General features: G+C 38.9%; 1 protein-coding gene across 1 annotated transcript in view; it reads right to left on the bottom strand.

The window, feature by feature from the left end:
• Positions 1 to 2,499: 2,499 nt before the first annotated feature.
• The window catches only part of KITLG (KIT ligand), a gene marked incomplete at both ends in the record, with an annotated part of 37,190 nt that continues 26,576 nt past the window's right edge, over positions 2,500 to 13,113 (bottom strand). Inside the window, 5 exons of the mRNA XM_084255968.1 lie at positions 2,500 to 2,539; positions 3,516 to 3,583; positions 4,926 to 5,035; positions 11,886 to 11,969; positions 12,652 to 12,811. Of these exons, the coding sequence (XP_084112094.1) occupies positions 2,500 to 2,539; positions 3,516 to 3,583; positions 4,926 to 5,035; positions 11,886 to 11,969; positions 12,652 to 12,811 (462 nt within the window). The remainder of the gene's footprint in view (positions 2,540 to 3,515; positions 3,584 to 4,925; positions 5,036 to 11,885; positions 11,970 to 12,651; positions 12,812 to 13,113) is intronic.

Genomic DNA, 13,113 nt, shown 5'->3' with positions numbered 1-13,113 from the left:
GCTTTGGAGTTTGCAATAATGAGCTAGCTCTTTCTTCCTTGTCCCTCATCCATTTGAATTCCCATTTACTATGACAAGCTTTCCCCTACAAATTTATTTGCATATTACTGACAGTCTTAGTTTGTCATATCCTATATGCCTAAACAAACTATAGAATTTGAGATTCCAAAATGAAATAACATTCTCTCTTAAGAGCTTATAGTTTAGAGGACAACATAATATCTATGTAACTGAGGTATCCGACTAAGAGTCATATAAAAGTTAGAGGGCCCAAGAGATCACCTTTATTGGAGAAGTTACTATTTTTTGGAAGTGGTGGTACACGAGGTGATTCTTGAGAGAGCTTTATAGAGATGATGAACAGGCAAGTCTATGAAAGACAGCCCCTTCATTCATTACCTCACCCTTTTATTTCTAAGCAAACTCAGGGCTTCTTTATCCTGAATCTCTACTTTGCGGTATTACTCTTGTATGAAATGAATCATTCTTTAAGAAAAATAAATTCCTATATGACTGTAGTTCCCCTGACCATCCTATTGACCTCAATAAGTAAATTCAATAAACCGTACTTTTAAACATTATTAGGGTAACAACACTTACGAACGCAACAAAGCTTTGCTAACCACGGGCATAATATTACACAGCAGATCTCTAGAACATCTTTATCTTGAAAGGGAAAAAACCCTACTTCAGAATAACTATCTTTCTACTTCTTGGCTAAACTTTCAATTAAGAGCAACTTAGTGAACGAATAAATCTTTCTAAACATTTCTTGAGAGCCTTTGACGCACAAGCAACAAGTGCTGTGATACAGCAAGAACCGGACAGACTGTGTTCCTGTCCTTGAATGTTCCCTGACTAGGAAGCATATGTGCAAGTTGCTTCGCTATGGCTGCTTTAAAATGACATCTTTTTTTCTCCTACACAATGGTCTGGGTTTTCCCATCATCATACACTCCAAATGTCACAGGACAAACGCCACCATTAAAAACCACATAATGAAAGACCCGTGTGCCAGAACAGGATCCCAGGGGTGCAATTTAAAACTAAACAACAGAGGACATTACTTGAGCCTTTGAGACTAAATTAACCATTTAGTGTGTGGTTCAGGTTATGTCTGGCTTAAGGGAATGAAAGGCAAATAGGAAAAACTGAGGTTTGTGTTGGGGCAGAGGGCAGAGAAATAGGTTTCTAGGAAAAACTGATTTCAGCTTGGGGACTACTGCCCCAGAAAATAAAAAGGTTCAAGTGAAGGGTCTGTTCATTTGCATTATTGGACAAGAAAAATGAGCCTAGATAGCAGCTAGGATAGGGAGCAGAAAAGAAGGCATTGTCATGCTTTGGAGGCAGTGACGAAGGGCATGGTTAAAGAAAAACATGAAGGGTTTAAGTGACATAAAAATGAGACATTATTTTTCTATCATGGTATTTTGGGTGTTGAAAATGTTGTATAACCAAAAGTGAGCTCCTGCAGGAAGTATGAGGCTCCATGACCCAGTTTTCCTAGGGAAGGTTCCATCTAGAGATAAGTTTCTGAATCTGGGACATAAGTGAAAACTGGAAGAGACAGGATCTGTAGGGATAGGTAAGCTTACTACAAGCTCTCTCTATTATAATCGAGCAAAGGCAATAACCCTCTGTGCATCGTGGCAAAGGAGGGTAGACAGGGAAGGTTTGAAGACTTAGGAAGATGAGCAAACACTCACATCCCATTGTAATAAATGCACTCAGGATTCCCTGAGCAACAACAGAAGTGGGAATTAGAAGATTACAGATGGTTGCTTGATCAAGTTAATGCCATTTAGCTCCCCCAAGAATGTGTGGGGTTTGGGACCTAAGAGAGTAGACAGGAGACATGAACTTCAGTGCCCTCTGACCATGTTTTCTTCATTTTCCTTTTCCTACAAACCCTCTGTGGGCCCCCATACTCCCAACAGCATTGTCACTGGTTAATATTTAGTGCAGCCTGTGCTCTGAGCCCTGTTGAGGCACAAATGACCAGTCATGCAGCAGGTGGTACTTCACCTTGATAATCTTCCTCCCCTGATTGCAAGACATTTTGTTTCTATCCTGAATGTGGCAGAGAAATCTTTCTGGTCTTCACCAATTTCAACTTCTATGAATGGGCTACTTTTTCTATTATGGTATAGAATCACACCTAATTATTTATTCTTTAATATGTTCATCCTAAGTTGCTTGAATTTGTTTTCTGACCTCAAAGTAAACACCCCACTGTTCACTTTTTGTATATCTCACATTCAAGATAAATCCACTAATCACGACTAATACTGCTTGTCTTTCAAAACTTGAGAACACATAACCAATTAGATATTCACAATTCAATTATGTAGCAGCTTCAGTTAACATACCAGCACCAGCATGATAAAAGACATAATAGATGTTGTTTCCAAATTTTGGTGTCTAAGTTGGTGTTAAATCTTTCAGAGAATTCGAAAACTTACCAATGTATGAAAGTAACAGTGTTGATAAAAGCCACAATTACACTTCTTGAAAGTCTCTCTCTTTTTCTTGCAACATACTGAAAGAAAGTAAGAAAAGTGCTCATTTGCTTTTGGACAGAGATTTCGAAGTACACTATGATCTGGGCATTTTAAAGGGCAATTTTTTCTGTATAAACAGTAGCAAAATTGGGTGGGAGGCTTACGTTCTTAACTATAACTATAGGAAAGACTTACCTGCCACAAGACAGCCTTCTCAAGTAATTGAAAATATTCTTTCTGTAAATGCATATATACATATATCCTAAAAATGCTTACATTGCACATGCCAAATGGTAACTATAACAGTGTACACCGAGGTATTAGTGCCTGGACAGTGTGGGGTAAGGTTAAAATGATCAGGGTGAGCTACAGTAAATTGAAAGGCAATTTAATTTTTGCATTTGTCTTTGAGAAAAGACTGACTAGTTTGAGAAGTGTTAAGGGCTCTGAAAACCAGAGCCCAAATATATTTAATGTGTAAGAGAAAATCACTGAAAGTTTCTTGCATAAGTACTGAAATTATGAGCCAGGATTTAAGGAAGAATGAGTCAAAGCAGAGTCTAGAAGGACTAAAGAAATAATGATAGGTTAATTAGCGATTTAGTCAGTACAGAGTAAACATATGGGGGTAGAATAAAGACTGTTGCCAATGAGTTAAGCTGGGTAAGAATCTCTGAGGAATCAGTAAATCTTGGTAATAGTGTAGAAAAGAAGAATAAAAGTTGGTGTCCTTCTAGGACTCCGCAACCAGACATCTGGGCAATGTCCTGTTCATACAGAAATTATGGAAATAGAGAGGACTACTTTTTGGTACCCTAAGCGGCATCATGAAGATAATTATGTGAGGGCATCCTCAATAGGTAGATGGAAGTGTAGGCTTGAAGACAGAATGAGAGATCAGAAATATAAAGACCTGGGGGGACAGTCATTGGGATATGCCATTATGAGAGTAAACAGCTCCTTGACGTTGTGGGCATATTTCTGGGATGAGAAATGGCAATGGCAAGACAATACCTTATCTCATTATCCTCTTCATTAATCTGTATATTTTCAACGGCCCTTGTCAGATTTGGTTGTTTCTTCTGGGAAAAGAACAATGCTATGTATCAGTGACTGGAATAATTAAGAGGTAATGACATAAACATTAAAGTGGAGAGACTAACTCCAATAACAGTTCTTAGCATGTAGCATGGAAATTATACTGTGCATTTTTCATCATTTTTAGTTGCAAAATTAATCAACTCAAAAGTTTTAGGATATCAGCAGAAAGAGTAACTTTTTTTAAAAATCTTTATCAAATTCAAAAGATAGTTTAAAAAAAACAAGTCACAGGGCCTCCCCGGTGGTGCAGCCGTAGAGCGCTGGGTTGCGAAGCTGCCCGCGGCCTCTGTGGCGCCGGTTCAATCCCCGGCTGCTCCCCGGCCACCGGAGGAGGGTCCCACATGGCACGCAGACCTCTCCTGCTGCCCGCTGCTCCCCTCAGCAGTGTACTTCAGTCCTTCTGCCTGCTCTACTCCCTGCTCTGGTTCTGGTGAATTCTCTCACCCTCCCGCACTTCTGACTGTACCCAGTGTATGTATAAACAAAACAAAACAAACAAACAAACAAATAAAGAAAACATGCCTCTAAAAAAAAAAAAAGTCACAATGACTTTGCACATTTAAAAATTTTAGACAAGCTTTAATAAGAAGAGGGCAAAGGAGTAGAAACCCAGAATAGCAGATAAAGCCAAATAGATATGCCATTTGTATTAAGTATGTATTTGTGATTTTCAGCCTGTTTTTTTTAAATTAATTTTCTTACATTGTTGTTCGTTTTGATATGGTATTTGATTTCTCCCACCACCAGAGCACCGGTGAACCATCACCACAGTCCCTTGGGCCCTTCCCTCCTGTTTTGAGCTCTCTCCCTCCCCTTCCCCTGCTGTATGCCTCAGATCTGTTGTCAGCTTGCAAGTTTTGTCTTTTTTTTTTAAAGATTTATTCATTTATTTATACAAGCACTGGGTATAGTCAGAGGCACGGGAGGGCGAGAGAATTCACCAGAGTGGGGAACAGAACAGGCAGACTGACGAAGCACACTGCTGAGGGGAGCAGCAGGCATGGCAGGAGACGTCTGTGCGCCATGTGGGACCCTCGCCGGTGGCCAGGGATCAAACCAGTGCTGCAGAGGTTGCGGGAAGCTTTGCAGCCTAGCACTCAACCGCTCCACCACCAGGGAGGCCCAGTTTTGTCTTTCTTGACCTTTTGTTTGGTTTCTCTATATTCTACATATAAACGAAGCTAAGATAGTTTTTTTTTTTTCCCCAGTCTGTTTTTATGTTCAGTTCCATATATTTAAAGTATTCCCATTTCTTCAGTGGAAGAAATATTCTCAACCAGAGGAGCTGTCTCCAAAGTGGCGATTTGTTATAGCAACACTTACCTTCCAGTATAAGGCTCCAAAAGCAAACCCAACGACAAGAGAAAAGAATGCAGGCAAAGCCATGGCTGCCCATTGTAGGTTGGAGTCTCCAATGGGATTCGAGGCCTTCCCTGTAATATAAATAGCACAGAGGTGAGTGAGCACAGCACGTCCACGCTAAAGGTTTTGGTCTTACGTTGTGGTTGCTCCCAACATAGGTACTGTTGACCTATCTCTGTTTAAGATATTTCAAATGCTGATTTTTCTGTTAAATATTGGATGGCAAGACCAATCCATGTTGACTCCGAAAGAGAAGTTGGAAAAAAAAGAAAGAAACCCCACAGACAGGAAAATTGACATTTCTAGGAGAAAAATAGTTTGTATTACATCCAACGAATCCATCTTCCAAACCTTTATCTTCTAACAGCTTTTCACTTTTTCTTTTGCCATCTTGTCAAGAAACTAAGATTTTTTTAAAATTTTAAAGATGACATTTTACAACCCAGATCATGATCTGCATGCATAAAACTGTTTGTTCTGCTACAAATTAGATTCATGTAGATCGTATTTCTAGGTGCCTCTTACTTGGAATTGTGGTGTGTCCTTAGCTCATTGCTGCTTGGCATCCAGATGTGATAAGAACTAACGGAAGGTTTGATCAGATTTTTATGTTTGTAAGCTTGAGACTATTGGACACTAAAGAATGTTGAAAACATTAGTGTCTCTCCACCCTTACTGGAAACAAGAAACTTGGTGAGTGAGGAGACATGAGATTAGCTTGGGACACCTTCCTTCATCCTGCCCTGTTCTTACTCTAGAAGCAGGACAACTTATGAATTAAACAAAACATTTTTCTCAAGAAAGTTTCTTCCAACACAAAGCTTAACATTGACAGGGTTTCTTCTGTCTCCTTATAAGGAACAACATAGTTGTTTCACAACACTGACACATGTGCCAATTTCTAAGACTTAAGATATCAGTATTCCTTTGAAGATGCAAGTTTAGAAATTATACATTTTCAACCATTATGTGATCAAAATGTAAACCATTCCAAGACAAGGTGACCACCTTTATGATACTTTACAATGTTATTTGGGTTACCTTAACAGCCTGTGGCCACCTATTTAACATATAAAGTACACTAAAAATCCAAACCACTGTATATCACCATTTACAAGGGAACAATAAGCTCATAGATTTAACTTCAGAATTGAGATAGATTCTGTCTTCTGGAAAATTGCCCATTCCCAGTATTTGTAACTGAGATCAGGAAATTTATTAATTCTATGTTTCCAAAGAGGTTCTGGGAAGTCTGTGTATTTGCTCACATGCATGTGTGTGGATGTGGTGTGGTAGTGAGTATTGTGTATAAAGTATAAGGTGGTGAGGGAGCAGACACGGAGTAAGAAAATGGGAAGGGAACCACAAATTGCTTCCTTAAGACTAGCACCACATCCTCCAGCCTCAGGAAAAGTATGTTTCAGGCATCTTAAATTACAGCTCAACATGATTTCTCTCACCAAAAGCAGCCCAAGTTATAAAGTGGGATTTGGTATAATTGAAGTAGCTCTATTGTTACAGTAATATAGCTATTTTTAAGGGTTATATAACATTAATAAAAGGTACATAAGTCCCAGACTACCACCCATATTTTGAGAAAATAGATTCAAAGGTACAATAATCCCTACCACTTTAAGAATCTTAATAGCACTATCTGTAAATGAATTGGCTATTTGTGTTCTTATTCCACTAACATGTTTGAATTATCCTTGAATCTTCCTGCAGAAGAGAGGGCAGGGGAGGCCTCATTAAAGCTGGGAGGAGAAAAAGACTCAAGGAACTGAGTTTCCTCTCTCATCGCTGTCAGGTTCACGAACTTTTGCTTTGTCCCTTGCTACTACCCATGACTTACAAATGGGCCTACTCTCCAGCTATGTCATCTCTCTGGCATGGAGAGAAAAATGATATAAGAGCTTGCCTGTCCCTCCAGGGCAAGATTCCCAATACTTGCTCCTGTTGCTATCTACCAGGAATGAATGAAATTTGAACTGTAAGCCTCAAGGTCCATATGCAGGGTATTCGGGACCAGAGCCCAGGCCTGCAACAAAGATTTACTTTTCCTGTAAAGATTGCCTGAAGAAATGTTGTGGGGTGGGGAGCTCACCCAGACAGGACCTGAGTAATTCCAAATTCCTGGGAACTGACTTGTTTAGTGTGACTAATAATACCAATCTCTCTGCAACCAGCAGAGAGACACAGGGCACAGAGATATGTGGAGAAGGGCTCGCTGGCCTCTCAGCTTGGGACTTGGAGGAAACATGTGTAAGAGATGTGGGTGAGAGACCCATGTGGCCCCTTTCATTCCCTTCCTATGGTTCCCCTCCAGAAGGTGACTTAGACTTCTGACAAGCATTTAGGCCTCAGCAGCTCTCCCTTGGGCTGACGGTTTGGCTGGGCTTTTACCCACTTGGGGCTGGGTAATGTTGGGTGTTTCACTGGGAAACTATATCCTTTCTCTATGTACAAGCATTATATTAAAGCTCTTTCACAAGAGGAATATAGTTTGTGTAGCAGATGGCAGAATCCCTTTAGAACAAGTAAACTTGGGGGTCCTGGGGATACCCCTCAGTATGTATGCAAACAGTATTAGCATTCACCACTTGACTACGGAGTCTAGAAAGATTAAGCACAGAGGTAGTCAAAGGGTTAGAGCTGGGACAGGAGTCCAAGCAATGACTCAAGACTAATGGCAAAGTAAAATTTTCCTTCTGTAGCATTTAAAAGCAGTTTGCAAGGATCTAAAACTTTTTAAAACATCTTTTCACCTCAACACAAAGGATTTCCTATTACTTTGAAAACACAGTCCTTTTGGGCAACTTCTACACTTTTATATTTGCCCAGAGCTCTTCCTTACCAGTCCCTCACATCTCTGCAATATCCTCCTGTTCTCTGGTGGACCTGGTCACATTTTGGTTCTTATCCCTGGAAAATGATAGGCTTTCTTCAAATTTCCCTGAACCCATTCCCCAAAAATATTTTCCCCCTTTATGCTACAATTAGAAACATTGCATACCTCTTTCATGTATTACAATATATACACATAGTGTACTATGTGTATTTTAGTTATCACTGTCACTGTCTCTCTTTTAAGAATGCCACATCCCTTAAGAGGTAATACCCTGAATAGATTTTTATGTGCTACATCAGTAAAATCACCTGGTCAAAAAGCAGGTAGTTATGAAAGACCCATATTTTTTTTATAAAAAGTGATTTTAAAAAAAACCCGAAGTTGGTCATTCACTTTGCAATTAATTAAAAAAGTACCTTCAGGGCCTCCCCGGTGGCACAAGGGGTTAAGCACTGCACTATGAAGTGATCCCCGGCTGGCCAGGGAGACCCCCACATGGCGAGGCAGACCTCTCCTGTCTTGCCCACTGTTCCCCTCAGCAGTATATTTCAGTCTGCCTGTTCTGTTCCCCACTCTGTCTCTGGTGGATCCTCTCACCCCCTGCATCTCTGGCCTGTACCCCAGCTCTTGTATGCATAAATAAATCTTAAAAAAAAAAGTACCTTCAAATTTAGAGGCATAGGACTGAATGGATGTTTTACATTCAGTTTGTCTTTTTTAATGTAATTAGAAAAGTCTTGTGTCCAATCATGATGGTAGCAGATTAATCTTCCCAACCTAAATGATTATACTAGACAAGTTATACAAGGCAACTATTTTCAGACATTAGCCAGAAGGCAGCACAAGAATATAATCCCTGAGAGAAGGAAAACACCCAGGGAGACCATGCTCGTCCTAATTTTCTGGTTGGGAGGCAGTTTCAGACTGAGGTATAGAAAACAGAACCAAAGCAAGGCTCAGTCTCACTGAGAAAGTCAGGTCAGGGTTGCTGACTTGGCTGAAATTTGCGGGGTAGGGTTATTTGTAGGAAAAGTCATCAGAGCACCAGGAGTCTCTGGAGGAGGAGTCTTTTTAAGTCACTGGTTGCATAAGATGTCCATGCAAAGGGAGAAACAAAACTTGGCATCTTTACTTTAGCAGTCATTCAAAGACAGAGGAGCTCTTACAAGGAGAGATTTCTTAGGTATTCAAGAGATAGCTTAGAATCATCCCTACTTCCTTCAAGAAGGCTTAAAAACAAGCCTGGGAAGAAGGATAAAGCTGATCTTCCTGCAGATGACCTGCCGAGAACAAAACAAACCTCAATGGTCTCTAAAGGAATGCTACACAATCCAGATAGTCAAAATAGTATCCATACTGTTGAGCATATACTCCAAACTTACAAGCCATTAAAGAGGAATGTAATAAGATAGTGGAAATCTACCCTGGGATGACCTACATGTTGAAATTAGGAGAAAAGAACTTTACTGCAGCTCTTAAAACTATATGCAAAGGGCAAACAAAAAGTAAATGTCATAATGAAAATGCAGTTGGAAAATCTCAGTGGAAAAATGTAGAAACACATGGAAATTCTAAAACACAAAACATAAGGTTAGAAAGAAGATATGTACTGGGCCCAAACCCCTAGATTGTACAATACAAGAGAGAATCCTAAAAATGACTTTGGGTGGCAATGATGTGTCCATGTAGGTTTAATTATAACTAATGGGCCACTCAGGTAGGGGCTGTTGGTAATGAGAGAAGGTTTATGTGAAATCTCTGCACTTCCCCCTCATTTTTGCTATGAACCTCAAACTGCTTTCAAAAAGTCTTTTAGAGATGGCAACCAAAGAAAAGGGAAGTGTACGTCAAATACTTAGAAACAGAGAGAAAGGTTGAAAAATAAGTGGAACAAAACCTTGCTCTGGGATATTGCCTAATGCATGTGTGAGCAAAATGATCCTGGCCTCATGTGAAGTCTCCCCTGTCTCTCTCCTTGGTGCGCCAGGTCCTTGAACACAAGATGTATGTCCCTAGTGTGCCCCATTTTACTTTACAATTGAAAATTTTCAATACATGTCATTAAATTTTGACTTTTTCTCCTACTAATCTGTCTATTAATGTGTTCATTCTGGTTTAGTCTCAGAAGAACCCAGATGTAGTAGGGGACTTTTCCCCTAAGCCCCAATACAATAAAGTATGAAAGACAGTTGTGGAACTCTTGTGTTTCAGGCTTGTTTTCTGAAGTGCTAGCATATCAACTCTGAGGTGAATGTGGTAAGTTGAGATATACAATGAAATTCCTAAGGCAACCACAGAATACAGCCAAGAGGTGCTGTTGAAAAGCTAATAGGGTAACTACAATGGAACCCTGAAAAAAATTAAGCTCAAAAAAGGGCTGGAAAAGATCAGTAGACACATGGGGCCAACAGAAAGCAAAGCATAGACCCCCATCCACCATACCGATAATTACATTGAGCATAAATGGATGAAACACTAACTAAAAATCAAAGATAGATGAGATAAAATAGCAAGGCCCAGTGATAGCTTACCAGAGGGGTAGTGTAAAAAAAAAAAAAGGATAAAAATAAAAAGATATACCATGAAGACAGTAAGCATTGGAGAAACTGGCTCTACTCCAAGAGGTCACTGGGGAATATTATAAATGCACAGAGAGCTTCAAAATACAAGAAGCAAAAAATTCAGAACCAAAGGAGAAATGGTCAAATCCCCAAAATGTTTTTAATACCCTTCTCTTAGTTATTGACAAAAAGTTAGATTAATAAGGATATAAGTCTAGATTAAGCCACTTTGACCAAGGCTACACTCTATTTGTGAACACACTCTAAGTAAGTCTGAATAGATGTCAAAAGATTATAGCGTATGTTCTAACAGTAGAATGCAGACTCCAATAACAATCTAGAAAAACTAATTTTACACATCAATCCATTTTTATATTTTAAATCAAAGAGAAAATCACAAGGAGATTTAGAAAATACTTTAAAAGAAATGATACTGGAAACATACCATCAAAATGTGTAAGGATGTACCTCAAACTGCTTACAAGGAAATTTATGCCTTTAAGTGCTTATATTAGATTGATTTTAAACCATTCCTTCCTAATTTTCCACCTTAAGAAGCTAGAGCCAGTTGAACAAGTTAAACCAAAAGTTGAAGATTAGAAATCAATAAAATATAAACAGAATTTAGGAAGCCAAATGTTGGTTCTTGAAATATAGAAGAAGAGAGAAAATAAATAGCCTCACCTCAGTTCAGGTCAGGCTTTGGTGGCAAAATTCCTAAAACAAATTGGATTAATTTTTTTTTTAATTTATGGATTGGAGATCGCTAGTGTGGATTTGTAATAAATTGATTACTCTTTTTTTCACAGCTGGGTATTTATGTCCTCAAACAGCCCCATTACAGTCTTAAGGAATCTTTTTTCTAGCTAAGATTTAGGTATTAATATTTCACCTTCTGCATCTGCTATGAAACAAGAGGGTCAGAACATTTAGTAAGTTCAATGATCTCCAGAATGACCTTTGCCTAGATTTGAAAAGAGGACACAGATTTCCAGAAACTGGATTCTTGGCCAAAGAAGACAGAAATTTCAGGGAAAGAAACAATCTTCCTCCAACATTTAAGTATATAGCAAAAACAAAATTATCAAATTCCCAAACACACTATAGTAAATACTGATATATACAAAGGTTAAATATCCTTGGATTTCTATGCAACCAGGATTTGTCCCTTCCATTTTCAATATTCCTTTTTGTCAGGCAAATTTCACACAAACTATGTTCTCAGTCCACAATGAAAAAAAGCTTAGATCACAGTTCTAAAAGTAATTTCATGCCTTATTTAAAATCTTAGCAGAAAAACACTGGTGTAATTCTCTAAACATTCTCTCCAGCTCTAGGGAAATCCAATACTACAGATCTAGTATTTAATTTTCAGAAAGATCGGATCAGGAAGAACAGTAACAGAACAGTATGAACAGTAATCATTGTAGAGATTTCCTTTAAAGCCCATGCAATACTCCTATCAATGCCAATTGGAGCCATGCATGCATTAAATCAGATATATGTACTTACTATTACTGCTACTGCTGTCATTCCTAAGGGAGCTGGCTGCAACGGGGGGTAACATAAATGGTTTTGTGACACTGACTCTGGAATCTAAATAGAAAGCAATAATGTGTCAGTGCGGCATGATGATTTACATAAATTACAGAGTCCCCAAAAAGGTGAAGTGTAATACCAGAGTACTTTCCAAATCTAGATTACTCAGTTCCTATTTATTTCATACTGAGTCCTGCTATTCTATTTTTATTAAGACATTCATCATAGTAACCTTATAGAACAAAGATGCATTGCCTACATATGCTGATAAATAGAAATGCAAATTGTTGGTAATCAGTCATAAAAAATGAAATTAAGATTTTGTATTTAGAGGAACCCAGTGAGGGAAAGAGTGTCAATACAGAGTAACTGGTGAAGATCAGAATTCATGACTCCGAGGTGGACCCTTAAGGAAGAGATCTGAGAAGGGACATTTATTGAATAATATCATTGGACAATACTAGCAAATGTCAGATAAGAAAAATATGAATGACGTAAATAATTTATTTACTCACACGCAATTCTTTAATTTGAAAATGTTTTGGTTGGAAAACCCACAGATCTACAAACACTAGTTTCTTTCATGGGATTAGTACTTGCTTTTATATTAGACAGAAACATATACACACACATCTTTCTCTAGCTACACATATATTTGAGTTAGAGGTAGAGTCTTACCGACACCTGTAAGAGTCAAGCTTGCTTTTCCACTTAAATCAGAAATGTTTATATGTCTTACCTTTTTCAGGACTTAATGTTGAAGAGAACACACATTCACTAGTTTTAGATGCCACCATATCCAAGTCCTTGAAGGCATCGATGGATTTATTAAAAATTGCGAAGAAGTCTTCAGGAGTAAACTTTCTGGGAACTGGACTCTTAGATGATTTTTTTACATTCTAGAAGGGAAATAACGAATACTTCAAAAATGTTTCCAAATAATTTATAGATTTCATTGATGTCAAGCTAATAGACTAACATGTCCTTCAAAGATTCAAATAAAAATAAGGGGCAGGCCTCCCTGGTGGCGCAGGTGGTTGAGGGCAGCGCTGTGAAGCTGCCTGCAGCCTCTGCAGTGCCGGTTTGATTCCCGCCAGCTGCAGAGCAACCCACATGGGGCGGCAGACCTCTCCTGCTGTCTCGCCCGCTGCTCCCCTCAGCAGTGTATTTTGGTCATTCTGTCTGTTCTGTTCCCTGCTCT

The sequence above is a fragment of the Talpa europaea genome (genome assembly GCF_964194135.1).
Source record: "Talpa europaea genome assembly, chromosome: 15".
NCBI classification, from domain to species: domain Eukaryota; kingdom Metazoa; phylum Chordata; class Mammalia; order Eulipotyphla; family Talpidae; genus Talpa; species Talpa europaea.
Note: the sequence above shows the minus strand (reverse complement) of the source record. Positions and strands in the feature narration are given on the sequence as shown.